Genomic DNA, 16,378 nt, shown 5'->3' on the forward strand with positions numbered 1-16,378 from the left:
AGTCATGACATTAAAGCCGGAAGGTTTGAGACAATACATAAAATACTTAGCTGTAAGATGAACCACCTGAGGGAGATAATTAACCAAAGGGAAGACAAGAAGAAAGTGATTAGGGCCCTGCAGCAAAGGAGGAACATCTCATACGTGTGTGTCAGATCCAGGATCTCATGGAGAGACCTTCAGATAACAGCGGGGAGGAAAAACACACACCGACCAAGAAACAAAGAAAAAGAGCCGCAGACCAACAGACATGGGGAGGCTCTATGTTTATGACCCTGCAATCCCACCTAGACCACTTCTACACACACACACACACACACGCTGCGGACCACACACTGACTAGAAGATCTGTTTAAAAGCCAGGAGCTGTGTTTATCATTCCCTACATCCTGCTCACAGAAATATTTGTGAGCAAGCAGCGTTGTTTTTTTCTCTCTGTTTTCTGTATGTATATGTATTCAATTCAGTTTATTTTGTATAGCCCAAAATCACAAATAAAAAATTTGTGATTTTACAATCTGTACACATACGACATCCCTGTCCCAAAAAAAATTGAAAAAAACCTTTCACAGGAGAAAAAAGGAAGAACCCTTCAGGAAAGCAACAGAGGAGGATCCCTCTCCCCGGATGGACAGATGCAATAGATGTCATGTGACCAGATGAACAGAGTTACATAAACACATTACATGAATATGACAGAAATGTATGAATAATTAATAGTAGGCATGGACAGATTTCCACAATTCTTGTAAACAGAAGGAGGAAGAGGAGGGGCAACCACAGGGCCACGGAGGCAGGAGACACAAGGAGGGAGGCCAGGGCCAAGGGACAGGATGCAGGAAGCTGGGGCAAGGATTCAGGGTGCAGGGCCCAGGAGCCAGGACCAGCTCCAGACACAGCTCCAGACACAGCCAGGTCCAATAAACCTATAGCAGCACATCTAGGGGCTGGACCAGGGCAAACCTGATTCAGCCCTAACTATAAGCACTATTAAAGAGGAAAGTCTTAAGTCTATTCTTAAATGAGGTGACTGTGTCTGCCTCCCGGACTGAAAGTGGAAGCTGGTTCCATAAAAGAGGAGCTTGATAACTGAAGGCTCTGGCTCCCATCCTACTTTTTAGGACTCTAGGAACCACAAGTAGCCCCGCATTTAGTGAGCGCAGCTCTCTAGTGGGGCAATATGGTACTACAAGCTCCTTAAGATATGATGGTGCATCACCAATCAAGGCTTTGTAGGTGAGGAGAAGAATTTTAAATGTGATTCTTGATTTTACAGGGAGCCAGTGCAGAGCAGCTAATACAGGAGTAATGTGATCTCTTTTCTTAGTTTTTGTGAGTACACGAGCTGCAGCATTCTGGATCAACTGGAGGGACTTAAGATACTTATTAGAGCAGCCTGATAATAAGGAGTTGCAGTAATCTAGTCTGGAAGTAACAAACGTGTGAACCAGCTTTTCTGCATCTTTTTGAGACAAGATGTGCCTGATTTTTTAAATGTTACGTAGATGAAAAAATGCAATCCTTGAGATTTACTTAACGTGGGAGTTAAAGGACAAGTCCCGGTCAAAGATAACGCTGAGATTCTTTACAGTGGTGTTGGATGCCAGGGAAATGCCATCTACAGAAACCACATCACCAGATAATTGATCTCTGAGGTGTTCAGGGCCCAGTAAAATAACTTCAGTTTTGTCTGAGTTTAACATCAGGAAGTTGCAGGTCATCCATGTTTTTATGTCTTTAAGACATTCTTGAATTTTAGCGAGCTGGTTGGTCTCCTCTGGTTTGATCCATAGATATAATTGAGTATCATCTGCATAGCAATGAAAGTTTATGCAGTGTTTCCTGATAATGTTGCCCAAAGGAAGCATATATAAGGTAAATAGAATTGGTCCAAGAACAGAACCTTGTGGAACTCCGTGATTAACGTTGGTGGTCATTGAGGCTTCATCGTTTACAAACACAAATTGAGATCGATCTGATAAATAGGATTTAAACCAACTTAGTGCGGTACCTGAAATGCCAATCGACTGATCCAGTCTCTGTAATAGGATGTCATGATCAATGGTGTCGAACGCAGCACTAAGGTCTAATAATACCAGTACGGAGATGAGTCCTTTATCTGATGCAATTAGGAGGTCATTTGTAATGTTCACCAGTGCTGTCTCTGTGCTGTGGTGTTTTCTAAATCCTGACTGAAACTCCTCCAATAAACTATTATGATGTAGAAAGTCACACAACTGATTTGCGACTACTTTCTCAAGGATCTTAGAGAGGAAGGGAAGGTTAGAGATCGGTCTGTAGTTAGCCAACACCTCTGGATTAAGAGTGGTCTTTTTCAGGAGAGGTTTAATTACAGCTACTTTGAAGGAATGTGGTACATGGCCTGTTAGCAAAGACACATTAACAATATCCAGCAGAGAGGTGCCAATTAAAGGCAACACGTCTTTAAGCAGCCTCGTTGGGATGGGGTCTAAGAGACAGGTAGACGGTTTAGAAGTAGAAACCGTTGAGGACAATTGGTCAAGGTTGATGGGAGAAAAGCCATCCAAATATACATTATTATTAAAGGGCTTGCTTTCTCTATGATCCTCCTAAACCCCTAACCCCCTTGTCCACAGTGGAACCTGGGATGTCAGATAGTGAGGTTTTGTCACGGACCTCATAGTCTGATGCCGACTCCCAAGGTACCCTATAGTGTCTGTATGCAACGCACTGGGTTTAAAGAAGCTAAAAAGTAAACCCCTCTGCGTTATTATTGAACGCTCCAGTGATGACACAGTATAGACCGCAAATAACCTACTGTAGGTTAGGTAGTAGGGGAGGAGGACAAGACTTTGACCCAGGAGACAGCTGCTCCTGAAGTAGTCTGCTCTTTGTCTTTGTAACATTACGTTACACTTTCCCTTTACAAATGTGATATTTTGAAGCCAAACGTGCTGTGTCGTAAACCTAAGCAAGTGTTTTTTCGTTTGTACTCACAACGTTAATCACATGCTTACTGGGCCATATGGGAGCGTCCCAGTTAGACGCACTGGGCTACCCAGCATGTTGAGTCTTTATTTACGGCCCTGAGTGAACCTATTCTTAATCAAACTGCCAGGTAGAAGGATGAAACAGCATGTACAATGGATTGAATTCTCAGTCTCTTCCTGCTTTTTGTCTGTCTCTTACCTGTCTTTCCACATCTCTTTCTCATCTTTCCCCCTTCTCTTTCCTCTTCCCCTCCTCCTACTCCTCCCACTTCAGTCCTCCAGTTAAGACTTCAGCAGAGGAGGACACGAGAGCAGCTGGCAGACCAAGGCATCATGCCTCGTGAGTAACGCCTTCCAACACTGAGCTGCCGCACATGCAGACGCACGCACGCACGCACACACGCACGCACGCACGCACGCACGCGCACACACACTTCCACTTACCTGCTTTTATATGCAGTGTGGTTAGAGACGGAGTGAAAGGGGGAGACACAATGAAGAAGCAAGGGACACATCATCCGTTTGATTAGTTACACACAAATACAAAACAACAACAACTATATAGTTTTGGTTTAATTTCTACAGGTTTTAAGATGTCTGTCTCCATCCCAATGCATTGAAGGTAAACTAAATGAGGCAACATTAAAGAAATTCAACATTGAACTATTTCAGAAACAATGTCCCGTAATCCACAGAACATGCTGTGAACAGATTTCACTTGAATACTTTTTATTGAAGACATAGCCATAACAGAAGCCGTTCTCAACTTGTGTTGTGGGTTGTATAGGGACATAGTTGTGGCTGTTACATTTTATGAAGATGATTTTACTGCAGTGAGCACCACGGCCAAAAGCCCTGACACATAAAACCAAACCCATCTTCATGGTTCCATACCAGATACTAGGGGGAAGTTGGAAAATGTGTTTTATTTTGGTGATCTGGCACCACAATGTGTCACGTTTCAAGGGAAATGGAGCTATCGACCTTTATTATCTCCTGCAGGCTTAGTTGTGTGTTTGGTCGTGTGTCTGTGTCTATCAGCTCCTGTCGCATACGCCTAATATTGTTGGTGCTCATTCATGACTGTGATTCACACTTTTTTTTATTACAGTTACTGCTGATTCCTCACTACTTTTAGACATCAATAAATGGAATTTGAATCTTGTTTCTTCCAGATGAGGAATTCTTACACTCTTGATTTGTATGCCAAGGTCGGACTATTGGAGACAATAGTTAGTGTTCCTAATCAGAGGAGGCATGAAACAGTCGTCATAAACTGCAGTTTAGCTGCACAGAGCCTAATAACGGGTGCTCATTGTAATATGTCACTTGATCTGCTGAAATGAGAAAGTGTTCACATTTCACTTATCTGTAATTTGCACAACCGAACAATGCCAACATTTAGTTATGGTGATTGGGCTGCATAATTCTAAGTTTTGTTTTTCACCAACTCCTCTATATTTCCCAGCTAGTTGCTGACTTCATCTGTTGGGTGCTAGGCAGATAGAGGACATCTTTTGTCATTTGTTCAATTGTTTATATACAAAAATAAATGTTTAAAAATGTATTCAGATTTAATTTCACAAATTCAGCAATGAAAACAATAAATGAAGAACAGGTTTTTCAAAGTAATGATACAGTAAAAAGGAGAGTAAGGAGGGCAACATGGATGTAACATCCAGCTCACTGTGGGAAATATGAGGGCTTATTGCCATTTGAAATGTGCCCCATAATTGCAGGTCTCCTTGGCTCAATCAGTAATCTTGGAACACAGAAGCATCATTTCACAAGAATCAGATAATTGAGTCTGACATATATTGTGACATGTAAAAAGAAAAAGATATGACTGATTTGTGATTATCTATTGCAGTTTTAAAATGAAATCAGATGCCAGCTGTACAATTACAAGAAACAAGAATGAAGGATGGAGAGACAGAAGTGTAGCTGAGCAGATATGGCTGATGAAATTCAACCACAGTGACATAAACTGCTGTAGATACTTTAGTTCTTTTTGGAATCACAGTGTTTGTAGTGGGACACTGAGACACAGTTCCGAAGAAAAGAAAACAGTTAAGATGACAGATGCTCCAAAGAGAAGCAGATCCAAAGACGGACGTGGGAGAAGCAGGTGGATGTAGGCAGGCAGCCAGACAGGCAGGCAGCCAGCGCGTATGCAGATGGTCGGTGAGTGACCGCCGAGGAATGAAGAAACCTGGTACCTGTTTACAGCACAGCGGCTGCAGAGAGGCACAACAACATGGAGCATGAGCTGCCTTCCATCACACGCTTTGTACTTTGAGCGTCACGTCGCGATGAGAACCTGAGATGAGACCTGAGTGTACGGAGCGTACTCTCGTATCCTCACTGGTGCTACGATGAATGGCCTCTAGGTCTTTAGGTCGTGGTAGCACCGTAGTGTGGCCAACACCCCACAGGCCACCAATGTCAGACACATATTTTAACTGGCATTTACAGGATTACATTTCAAATATTCATTAGAAACCTAAAGTTTGTAAAGCATGAGACAGCTCTGGGCAGACAGATACTTGTATACTAAAATCGTATCAATTCCTTAAAGCAGCACCGTCGTGTCGGCAAACATGGGAGCAGTGAGCAATGCCAGGGGACTGGGGGACTTGTTGCATGATATCTCTGGCAGCGTTTGCCATTTCACAGAGGCTCCAGCCTCCAGATAAACTGCTGGTAAGTGTGCGGGGGAACGGAATCCAGAGGCCCGGCGAGGCCCTATCAGTTTCTAGGAGTCTGTCACAGATAAGGCAGCAAGGAGGAACGCAATTGGCCAGCAGGGCTGCAAGCGCTTTTTAAAAAAGAAATTTCAATTGGCCGTTTATCTCTTGATTGCAGGCGGTGGCGCACATGGAAGAGCGGTCGCACAGACTTGCATCTTGTTGGTCGACACTTTCTCACCCAAATGCACTCGATGTCTTATCACTGGAGCGGCAGCAGCGTCGTTTGTTCTTCCAGCTCTTCATGTCAAAAAACAAGAGGTTTTTCAGGGCGTCTCAGCATCCTTCAGATGCTGGCTGTGTTATTCCTGCTGGGGAGATGGACACGGCACAGGGTCTGTGTATATATTACCCAGGGAACATCTGGTGTTTATTAGACCGTTGGAGGATCCACCCCAGCCTCTCAGGCCTGACTGGCGTGTGGCCCGCATAGGAGCACACTGTCTGCCTGCCAGCCACGGATCTGAATACACACACACACATACAATCTAATATTTCCTCATAAAGATAATAGGGCTGTGGCTGCAGGTTTACTGTGCTTTTTCATGCATAAAAAAAACACACATTCCCATTCCCACAGCAGCGGTGCTTTAATCCTCAGTGGATGGAACACAGAGGGAATTATTCCGGCCTAATGCACCATGCGCCTTACCTCTTAGTGTAGTGTTTACATTTGACAGATGCGGTCAGCAGGTATATGCTTTGCAATAGGTTTAAAGTGCGTCCTATGTTTTAATACTGCTGCAGAATGTTTAAAAGTCTGTAAGCCAGCTTCAGACTCACTGGATCGTGTTACATTATGCCCCAGTGGGCCTGTGCAGCCACGGTCGGACGCGTTTTGGGGCAGTTTGGTTACACAGTTTAAACACACTTAAAGCTCTGTGTGCCCCTGTGATGTCCAATCAGGTCTTAAATCAGGCCATGCAGTGACAGGTGGGGAGCAGAGTGTGAGACAGCGAGGCCGACTCAGTGGGCAGCTGACTTATAAATAGACGATGATGTCATCCTGCTGGTGGAAGGCGACGGCGGTCCAACGTGACCACGGACTGGCAGCTGGTCTTTCCCCACTGGATCCATACTGGCATTCTGGATCAACTGCCCTCCATCTGAGTGGCATTCCGCCCTTCACTGCCCTGTTACGTCCCTTTATCCCTCCTACCATTCCCATTTTCTTCCCTTATTTTCAATTCAATCTTGTCAATAGTTCCTATATTCTGCCCTTATACATTTCTTCCTACATGAATTTCTCCCCAAGAAATTATTTTATTTCTTTACTCCCTTTGTTTTTGGTTCTCTTACTTTTTTTTACCTGCGTAACTCATTTTACTCTTTTTGATTTTCAAATATAGAAAACTGTCCTCCCTCAGCTCATCTTTCAACCCATTCATTTTTGTTTTCCTTTTCTCTTTCCTGACTTTCTTCATCGGCCTATTTTTCTTTTCCTTTCTTCATTTTATCTTTCATATTTATCTCCTTCACAAAAAGTTATTCTTCCTTCTGTGTTCTTCCATCCTCCTCCAATTATATACCTCATCAAACCCACTTCTTTAACGGGAACATTTTCATGTTGGAATTATATTTCAAATCCATATTTCATCAGACGATAGAACTTGACAGCACAAAGCTCAATATCATTGCTTTTATTTCATCACTGTGTCATCAATATCCAGAATTATATTTGACCAAATAAGTACCGGTGCTGGAATGATCTGTTGTTCTCCTCACTGCCGGTTATCAGTCCTGTGGTGCTGTGGATAGTTTGGAGACCAAGCAGGTTAGCTCCGCCTCCGATTATTTATTCTGGATTAAACAGGGACCGATTGTGGAAAATCTCCCCTCTTGCAGCCCTTTAATTACAGCCGCTCCATTTATTTTTCTAGTACTCAAAGTGCCTGGCTGAAGTGGGAGTGGAGCAGCCAAGCAGATATTGGAACAGTTCCAAGACAGAAATATTGATTATTGAAGGCTGAGGGATGCCTTGTGCATATTGTTTGTTGAGGCTTTTTTGTGGTGCCAAAAAACATTCAATTTAAATATAATTTAATTCCCAAAAATACAGTGTGACCACAGCCATGTTTCATTTTAAGATCAGGCGATGTGATTTGTTGATGAATTAATTTGAAAGAAATTACAAATGATATCATTTATTTATTATCAATGCAGCATGTACAGTAATTGTTATCTCTAGTGGACCAGAGGAGAATATTTGAACTACTCATTCTTGTTTTGCATTTGAACTAACTGTATAAGCTTCTGTTTTTTTTATGGTCAAAGTATGTTATTTTTTAATAACTAGTAACTGCGGCCATAAAACTTCTGTTGTGGAGTTCAATTGAAGTGTGGAGCTGGAGAACTCCGAGTAACCCGTACTTCCAGTGAGTACACACCTTGTTGAGGTGTACTTCCAGCTGTGTACAAGCAGTGTTTCCTGCGGTGTCCTGCTGTGTGGCTCTCAGGCCGGGTCTCCTGGAGCTGGTCAACAGAATGTCCTCTGGACCACAATGACGGGTATCAGCAGTGAGCTGCTGGAGTTGAACACACCTCTCATCTGTGTGTCTGCTGGCAGCATCCGGGAAAAGGACGCCGTGTATGTGTGCGTTTATTATGATCAACCACTGTCCAGGCTTTGAGTGGATGGATGGGCTGGACCACTTGTGAAATCAATTTATTAATAGGTTACAGACGTGATTCAAACACTATCGACCAATGACCTCTTGACCCCTTAATCATATATTAATGGGTTACCAACATTTATAGCTGCATTATAACCAAATAGAAGAAATAAAAACCAGCCCATCAACAACCCTACATTAATTATTAATAGAGAACAGATCTATAAAGCATTAGTATGTTATGTATTAACTATTGATTCTTTTTTAAACCCTTAGTAACGAGGGACTTTTTAGAAAGTCGGTCCAGAAAATGTAGAAAAAAGGTCATTCTTTACACCTTTTTATATTTAAGCATATTGTCTTTTCTCAATGGGAGTTAAAATTCAGAGGAGGAAAAACTATTTGTATTTCTTGCACAGAGAATATTATTTACTTATTTACATACTCCTTCTTGTGGCGCGGAAAATACTAATTTAAAGAGATGCAATGGCACATTGTAGACTTGAGTGTATGGGGAGCCCTCCTGAGCCCTCCACCTCCCCCCGTGTTTGATTTAAGGTAGTACACAACATGCATGTTGGACACTCCATTGATTTAGCTCTGGGCGCCGCATCGGGCCCGAGCCGGCCCACTGCGCCGCTCAGACCTCACACTGTTTGTCTTCTAATCCTCAACACGTTACTCACTCCCTCGATATCATTCTTGGCACTGTGACTAGTGCTTTTCAGACTCTGGTGCTTTAGAGGTTTTATGTTTGCCCCCTTGAGCTTCCAGTAAACATGTTGCGTAAAGGAAACGGCGGGCTGCAGTCAGCTGGTTTACACTACCTCTGCAGGAGGAGGGGAGCGCCGTTTATTGAGATGAACAGCAGCTGTATTTGGTTCCACCCTTTTTCTTTCGAAGTGGCGGTGAGCGTTTGAGTTTGAGTGCATCCTTGTGTGGGCGTACCTGTGTGTATGTTTGTGCCTCCCTCCTTTTGTCTCAGCTTTAACTGGCCTCCATGGCTCCAGTCAGCCACCTACAGCGCTCTGTGACAGGACCAGGCTGCTGTGCTCCCCTCGGCTGCAGCATTAACCCCTCACCTTAAAGCTCTACATCCCTTTACACAACACTCCCACAGATTGCTTCAACCGCTGTCATTTTGAAAACTATGTGACCCGCTGTAACTTCTAAACCAGCCACTTGAAAAGAGGAAGTGCACACGGCTTGCAGATTTCCTGCAATTCTGCCGTCTCAATCTCCCGCTGACATCAAATAGACTTAAAGACTCATGGAAACAGCATGCAGCCGAGAGCAGGCGCAGCAGAACCAGCATCACAGATGACCCATGAGAATGCATGTTGGGGAGTGAATGAGTTAAACATGAACAGGTGGGAGGAAATGTCATTTAGCACAATGCTGTGCACTAAGCGGTGTGTAAAGCGCTGTGGGGTCACTGAGTTGAACAGATTGAGTCTGGTGCTGTGATTGAAGCCAGGTTCTGTTCCTGCCTGTCACATGATTGGATACAAAAAGGGAATCTTCTACCTCTGTACACACACACACACGCACACACGGACACACGCACACACGGACACACACACACACGGACACACACACACACGGACACACACACACACACACACGGACACACGGACACACACACACGGACACACGGACACACGGACACGGACACACAGACACACGGACACACGGACACACACACGGACACACACGGACACACACACGGACACACACACACACGGACACACACACACACGGACACACACACACACGGACACACACACACACACACGGACACACACACACACACACACACACGGACACACGGACACACACACACGGACACACGGACACACGGACACGGACACACACACACGGACACACGGACACACACACACACACACACACACGGACACACCAACCACCTCCCTCCCCTGGCTCTGTCCCTTCAGCTCTGTTAGATAGCCACTCTTAGCTCATCCAATTAAAGCTGTGTTCCCTATCAGACCGGCCAATCGGGAGCAAGGTGGATGTAAAGTGGCGGTGTCTCACATACTGTGTAACACCTCCTTCTGAGTGTCGTACGAGGTGTCAGTGACAGACAGGCAGTGTGTGAGTACCACTGGTCACATACATTGAACACTTCAATCCAAACACACAGGAGGAGATCGTCCTCTCCAATGTCACCTGCAGGCGGGCTTGTTGTTGTTGACCTCTGAGATGACCTCTGTGTACCTGCTCGTTGTTTTACTATTTACAACTCGCTTTAATTAGAGCCTCATATGAAGACAGACGAGCTCGCAAGTCATTTTGACAAGTCCTAGTCAAGTCTTGAGTCTCTTATGGTTGTTGTCAGCGTTCCAGCATCCGCTGCATGCCCACTGCTGCAATCACACACACACACACACACATACACACAATGCTTTATACACTGCACTGCTACATTCACACACACTGCACTGCTGCGTTCATACACACTGCACTGCTGCGTTCATACACACACCGCTGCGTTCACTTACACACATTGTATTCACACACACTGACTGCTGTGTTCACACACACACACACTTTAGATGTGCACACAATGAAGGATTAGTGGTGACATTTTGGATGTGCTCACTTAGTTTTACCGGACAATCTGAATAAACCTGCCTGGTCATGCGACTAGCTGTTTCTTTTGGGGTCTCAGCAGTACATTGAGTGAGCATAATGTAAAAGCACAATGCAATCGAAAGTATGTCTTGACAACTCCAATAAAAGCCCAGTTGTAAGAAACAGGAATGTTCTGTATCCTTCTTCCATCTCTCAGTGATCTGGAGGTAAAGTGTCTCCCCTTTCTCCTCTTACAGTAAACCATGGTAAGTTCCCCAAGCAGGAGGACTCGTATGCGTTCGAGGAAGACAGCAGCAGTGAGAGTCTGTCTCCAGAGCAGCACCACAGTGATGAGTCGCAGGGCTCCGCCTGCCCTTCATCGGAGGCTGTCGGCAGCACGCCCTCCTCCTCCTCCTCACCTGCCCTAACCAGCCCACGACAGGTAAAAGACACCTCTCTCTCCTGACAGCGTGGAGGTCAGCGATGCCTGATTGTTTCCACTGCTTTGCTTCTTCTGTCCTCTTGTGGTGATAGAGTGAACTGCACCTCCATCCTCAGCCTCCTCTGGTTTCAGCTGACTGTTGGACTGAGTTGAAGGTCCTTTGCCCAGAGCCATCCTGCCGGCACAGCTGCTTTTATTTCCTATCTGTTTACCGTTCACTCAGGACGACCTTATTCCATCAGCAACAGTCACGTGATGAAACTCATGCCAGGACAGGATTGTTTATATCAGTCAGACTTCTGTCCCTGAAATGTTCCAACTGAACCAACAACTGGCAACAAGTGGGGTCATATAACACTCGATGGCTTCATCCGTTGACCAAATGAAGCATTTAGACATTCCCATCATCCTTAGTGCTGATTGACACATCTGACTCTCTAACATGCTTAACCAAGAGAGAGAGCATTGTTACCATTTACTTTGTCGTCATCAGTATGTTAGCATGCTGATGTTAGCTTTTAGCTCAAAGCATGTGACCAAGTGGAGCCTCACAGAGCTGTTGTCTTTTTGTCGACCACTTAAAAGAGTTGCTTACTGTTCAACCTATAAATATGAGAACCACAGGTGCATCTTCAAATGTCCGGTGTTGTCCACCCAGAGCTCCAGTACCCAAAGTTATTCCATTTAGGAATGTACATTTCTGTGAGAGCAGCTCTGAGGGGACGTAGCGAGGACAATATTCAGTGTGCCGTCTGGTTCGTGAACAGGGAGGTGCAACCAGAGACCCACCTGATCAAGGCCAGGATGAAGGGCTGTCTGGTGCCAACAACAGCCAGGCTTCCCCCCCGATACCTGTTCCTGCTATTGTCAAGGTCAGGAACATTTAATGAACGTTCATCTTCCTTTTGCTTTTTGCTTTGGTGACTCTTTTCTGATGCAATGTCTCACCCTCCTTCCTCTAAACAGTCCAAGACTTCAGACAAGAACCGACACAAGAAGCCCAAAGATGTGAAGCCGAAGGTGAAGAAGCTCAAGTACCACCAGTACATTCCTCCGGACCAGAAGGCAGAGAAGTCTCCTCCGCCCATGGACTCGGCCTACGCCCGACTCCTCCAGCAACAGCAGCTCTTCCTGCAGCTGCAGATCCTCAGCCAGCAGAAACACGCTCACACACACCCGCAGTCGCAGCAGCACTCACACACACACACTCCACAGACACAGGCCCAGGCCCAGGCTCAGCAGCGGCAGCCCTCTTTCAGCTACCAGCCCCACCCAGCCACCCAAACCCAGAAGTGAGTCCCTCTTTACTCAAGGTCTCCTTACTAGCATTTTCTGGAGCTTTCAACCACAGGATTTGACCGTTCATTATGGGACCGAGTTTGCTTAGGTCCATAGTATTCTTTTCATATTTTAGTGCATTTTATTAATGCCTTACTAGTATTAATAATGGAAGCTTTCTTACTTCCTAAGCCATCTCATATTCAGATATACATAAGTCATGGATCATGAGTTCTTCAATTTCTAATGAGCAATCAGTAAAACGTTATAAGCCGTAACTTAGTCACTTCAAGTTTAGGGCTGATCTATAAAGCATGAGTGGAAGACTTGTGAAAAAAGCCATTTGTGCCCATGTATAATCCATTCATAAAGGGTGCCTCATAACTGTGGCTCAGTGGTGAGCAGGGTCGTCCTTCAATCAGAGGATCTGTTGTTTGAACCCCGGCTCCACTAGTCCATGTCGATGTGTCTTTGGGCAAGACACTTATCCCCAAAATCTCTCCCTTGGTGTGTGAATGCATATGAATTTGTGTGAATGTTAGTTACTGCTGATGTGCAGGTGGAACATTAGCTCCTCCCATCAGTGTATGAATGGGTGTAATGGGTGAATGATGTCATGTAGTGTTAAAGTACTTTGAGTAGTTGGAAGACGAGAAAAGATCTATACAAGTACAGGCCCATTTATGAGAAAGTTGTCCCAAGTTTATACTTTACGATGTGACTAACCCACTTCCATTCTACCACTGAAGAGGAGCCAGTGAGCAGCTGTCAGCTTGTGGCTCCAGCGGTCCATCCAGCCAAGCCAACAGCAACTCCTCCTCCCCAGTCAAGAGCACATACGCCAACCAAAGCAACATCTCGCCGGTCCAACCCGGGCCCCTGCCGGCTAATCTGGATGACCTGAAAGTAGGGGACACAAAGTCAAATTATCATAAGAGAAAACTACACTTCAGACACTAGAAGAGATGTTAACATGCGTTTCCTGTGTCAGGTATCAGAGCTCAGGCAGCATCTTCGTATTCGTGGCATGCCCGTCTCCGGCACCAAGACAGCCCTCATCGAGCGCCTCCGACCCTTCAAGGACTCCAACGCTGGCTCCTCGCCATCTGGCTCCTCTGACATCACCACAGTGACCTTCCCTGTCACACCCACAGGATCCCTGTCCTCCTACCAGTCCCCGTCCTCCTCTAGTGTCCTGTCCCAGGGAGGCTACTACCCGTACCCCAGCACCTCCTCCACCCCTCCTGTCTCTCCTGCCTCCTCCGAGCTGTCCCTCAGCGGCTCTCTCCCCGACAGCTTCAGCGACGTGCCCATGTCCTCGCCGACGCAGTTCGCCCTGCAGCCATCTCCGGCCCAGCTCGGCATGGAGGATGGCCTGGGCGGGGGAGGCCCGAGGATGGGGGAGAGTGGAGGTATGGATGGCGAGGAAGCTGAAAAAGATAAGATGCTGGTGGAAAAGCAGAAGGTGATTGAGGAGCTGACGTGGAAGCTGCACCAGGAGCAGAGACAGGTGAGTAACCAGCCGTAGAGGTCATCATGAAATATGAAAATACATTAATATGACAAATATAGAAGCTTTAATGTGTTAAACTGCTGTTCTCTGCTGCAGCTGGTATTGAATAATGTATTGTCCTATTTAGCGTCTTTACGGGGACTTTTCACAACACGTGTATTGACATTCTATATTTTACCTTTGTCACCCCGCTCTCTAGGTTGAGGAGCTGAGGATGCAGCTCCACAAGAGGAAACGCTGCTATGGAGCCACACAGGACACCGTCCCCCCTCAGCTTCACCCCTCCATGCACCACCAGCAGACTTCAGCCATGATGGGGCAGCACTTCTTCGGGGTGACTATCAAGCAGGAGCCCATGTCCTTGTCCCCCAGCTGCCCTCTGTCCTCTCCCAAACAGCTGAAGGGCTCTGCTGGCAGCTGCATGGAGGATTTGGGACACTGCAACAACCACCTCTCCAATATGGGGGGCCCCGGAGGGCCACAATGTATGGACACTTCCTCTGGCAGCCCCTCCACAATGTCTGCTTTCCTCAGTCCCCATTGCTCGCCACAAGACTCCCCCATCGGAAAGCCTTCCAGTAGCCCCCAGCCGTCATCTCCCAATAACCCCTACTTGCTGCCACCTCCGCTGGGAAGAGACGGCTGCGGTCACCCCCACCCCCAGGCCAACAACAGAGCACGCCACATGCAGGTATGATGTGTTCAAGGACAGAAAGATCATTCTTATGTGTTCTGTAGAAAAGTCAGACAAGTAATCGAAGAAAATACCCGGTGATGTAAAACCAAGGTTGGAAATAAAAATGTTGCTTGGTTTTGTTACAAACTGGCCTTGGTTATTATTTATCTATCATGCTTTGCTAACCTTTTTCTAGCATTTAGGCATATGGAAAGTGTTGGAGAAATTAAAATATGAATGTCAGTACCAAATGTCCACTGTGTCTCTGATGTGGCGTTCCTGTATCTGATGATTTAACTTTGTGGCACTACAGATGCAGCAGAAGAACAGTGGCCAGGCGGTGAACTGTTCGTATCCCTCTGACCAAAGAGGCCTTCAGGGAGTCTTTAGCTCCACAGATTGTGGCCACAGCGGCTCAGCCAAGCCAGACAACCACAATATGCAACCAAAGGTACGCATCATGTCAACGTTAAGAGCATTTGCAATGTCGTCATGTGTGTGTCGTGTACTTCATCTGAATCACCTCACATTCACGTAACCGTTTTTAGTTTTTTCTCTTTTCTATCCTTTTGTGATCTGTCTCTATGATTGTCTTTTTGTTTTGAGGTGTCACTCTTGTCATATCTCCCAGTCCCTCTATTTTCATCACATCCTTCACATGTTGGTGACTTTTCCTTTACAACCCTTTTCTCAACATGAAATGTTTATTTATAATGAGATTATTCCATCTCGAGGGCCTGATTCATAGTTCTTATAGCTTTTTTTTTAAAGTCTGCAATACACTCACATTGGGTAAGCTTCCCTATTCTAATTGGTGGGCTAATGTCACTTTTCACTATGTCTCATATAGATGTCAGTAGTGCCCTCTCCTCGGCATGTTGGCCTAAAGTGCCAGGTCTCTCCCCCTGCCTTCAGTAGCTCAGATTCAGATGCATCAGACATAAGACAGCCCCCACGCTATGAGGATGCAGTCAAGCAGGTAAACTGAAACTCATGCTAAAATTCACTAGATCGTGGCTGGCCACAGATTTTATTTGACCTATCGGCGTCGCTCTAATTCCACTCTCCTCCTGGTTTTTGTCTCTCCAGTCCATCACCTGTATTGCACCTCTTTTATTCATCCATTCGCTTTGTCCACTGCACGAACTTCCCACCCTTTACCAAGTCTGAAGCAGATGGCTGTTTTAGTCGTACAAACGTGTTATGAAGGCAGATGCAACTGTAGCTTACGGCTGCTATATGTCTTCTTTGGCCGTAAGCTTGTTGTATCTCAACCATTATCTGACCTGCCTCCAACAAAAGTTTGTATTACTAAAACTCCATTCTGTAAGTCTTTGTAGACTTCTTGAAAACTTGCATATTTTTCATGTAAAATTCTTTCAAATTACAATTTAAATTCTTAAAACATTGTTCAACTGATAAAAATAATCACTTTCTTATTACTGTTACAGCAACTGACCAGAAGTCAGCAGATGGACGAACTTTTGGATGTGCTCATAGAGAGTGGAGGTAAGAGAATGGTAGCGTTGCTGTACATGCACAT

At 45.4% G+C, this 16,378-nt stretch overlaps 1 protein-coding gene across 3 annotated transcripts in view; it reads left to right on the top strand.

Annotated features, from left to right (window-relative positions):
* The window catches only part of myocd (myocardin), a 157,351-nt gene that overhangs the window by 138,286 nt on the left and 2,687 nt on the right, over positions 1-16,378 (top strand). For 2 of the 3 annotated variants that reach the window (XM_034559490.1, XM_034559491.1), the window contains exons 4-13: positions 3,247-3,312; positions 11,184-11,368; positions 12,136-12,240; positions 12,335-12,660; positions 13,396-13,552; positions 13,638-14,156; positions 14,359-14,850; positions 15,149-15,286; positions 15,686-15,814; positions 16,287-16,344. In XM_034559490.1, the coding sequence (XP_034415381.1) occupies positions 3,247-3,312; positions 11,184-11,368; positions 12,136-12,240; positions 12,335-12,660; positions 13,396-13,552; positions 13,638-14,156; positions 14,359-14,850; positions 15,149-15,286; positions 15,686-15,814; positions 16,287-16,344 (2,175 nt within the window). The remainder of the gene's footprint in view (positions 1-3,246; positions 3,313-11,183; positions 11,369-12,135; positions 12,241-12,334; positions 12,661-13,395; positions 13,553-13,637; positions 14,157-14,358; positions 14,851-15,148; positions 15,287-15,685; positions 15,815-16,286; positions 16,345-16,378) is intronic. The other variant, XM_034559492.1, reaches the window with a different exon arrangement.

This window comes from Cyclopterus lumpus, chromosome 19, assembly GCF_009769545.1.
Source record: "Cyclopterus lumpus isolate fCycLum1 chromosome 19, fCycLum1.pri, whole genome shotgun sequence".
Taxonomy (NCBI): Eukaryota; Metazoa; Chordata; class Actinopteri; order Perciformes; family Cyclopteridae; genus Cyclopterus; species Cyclopterus lumpus.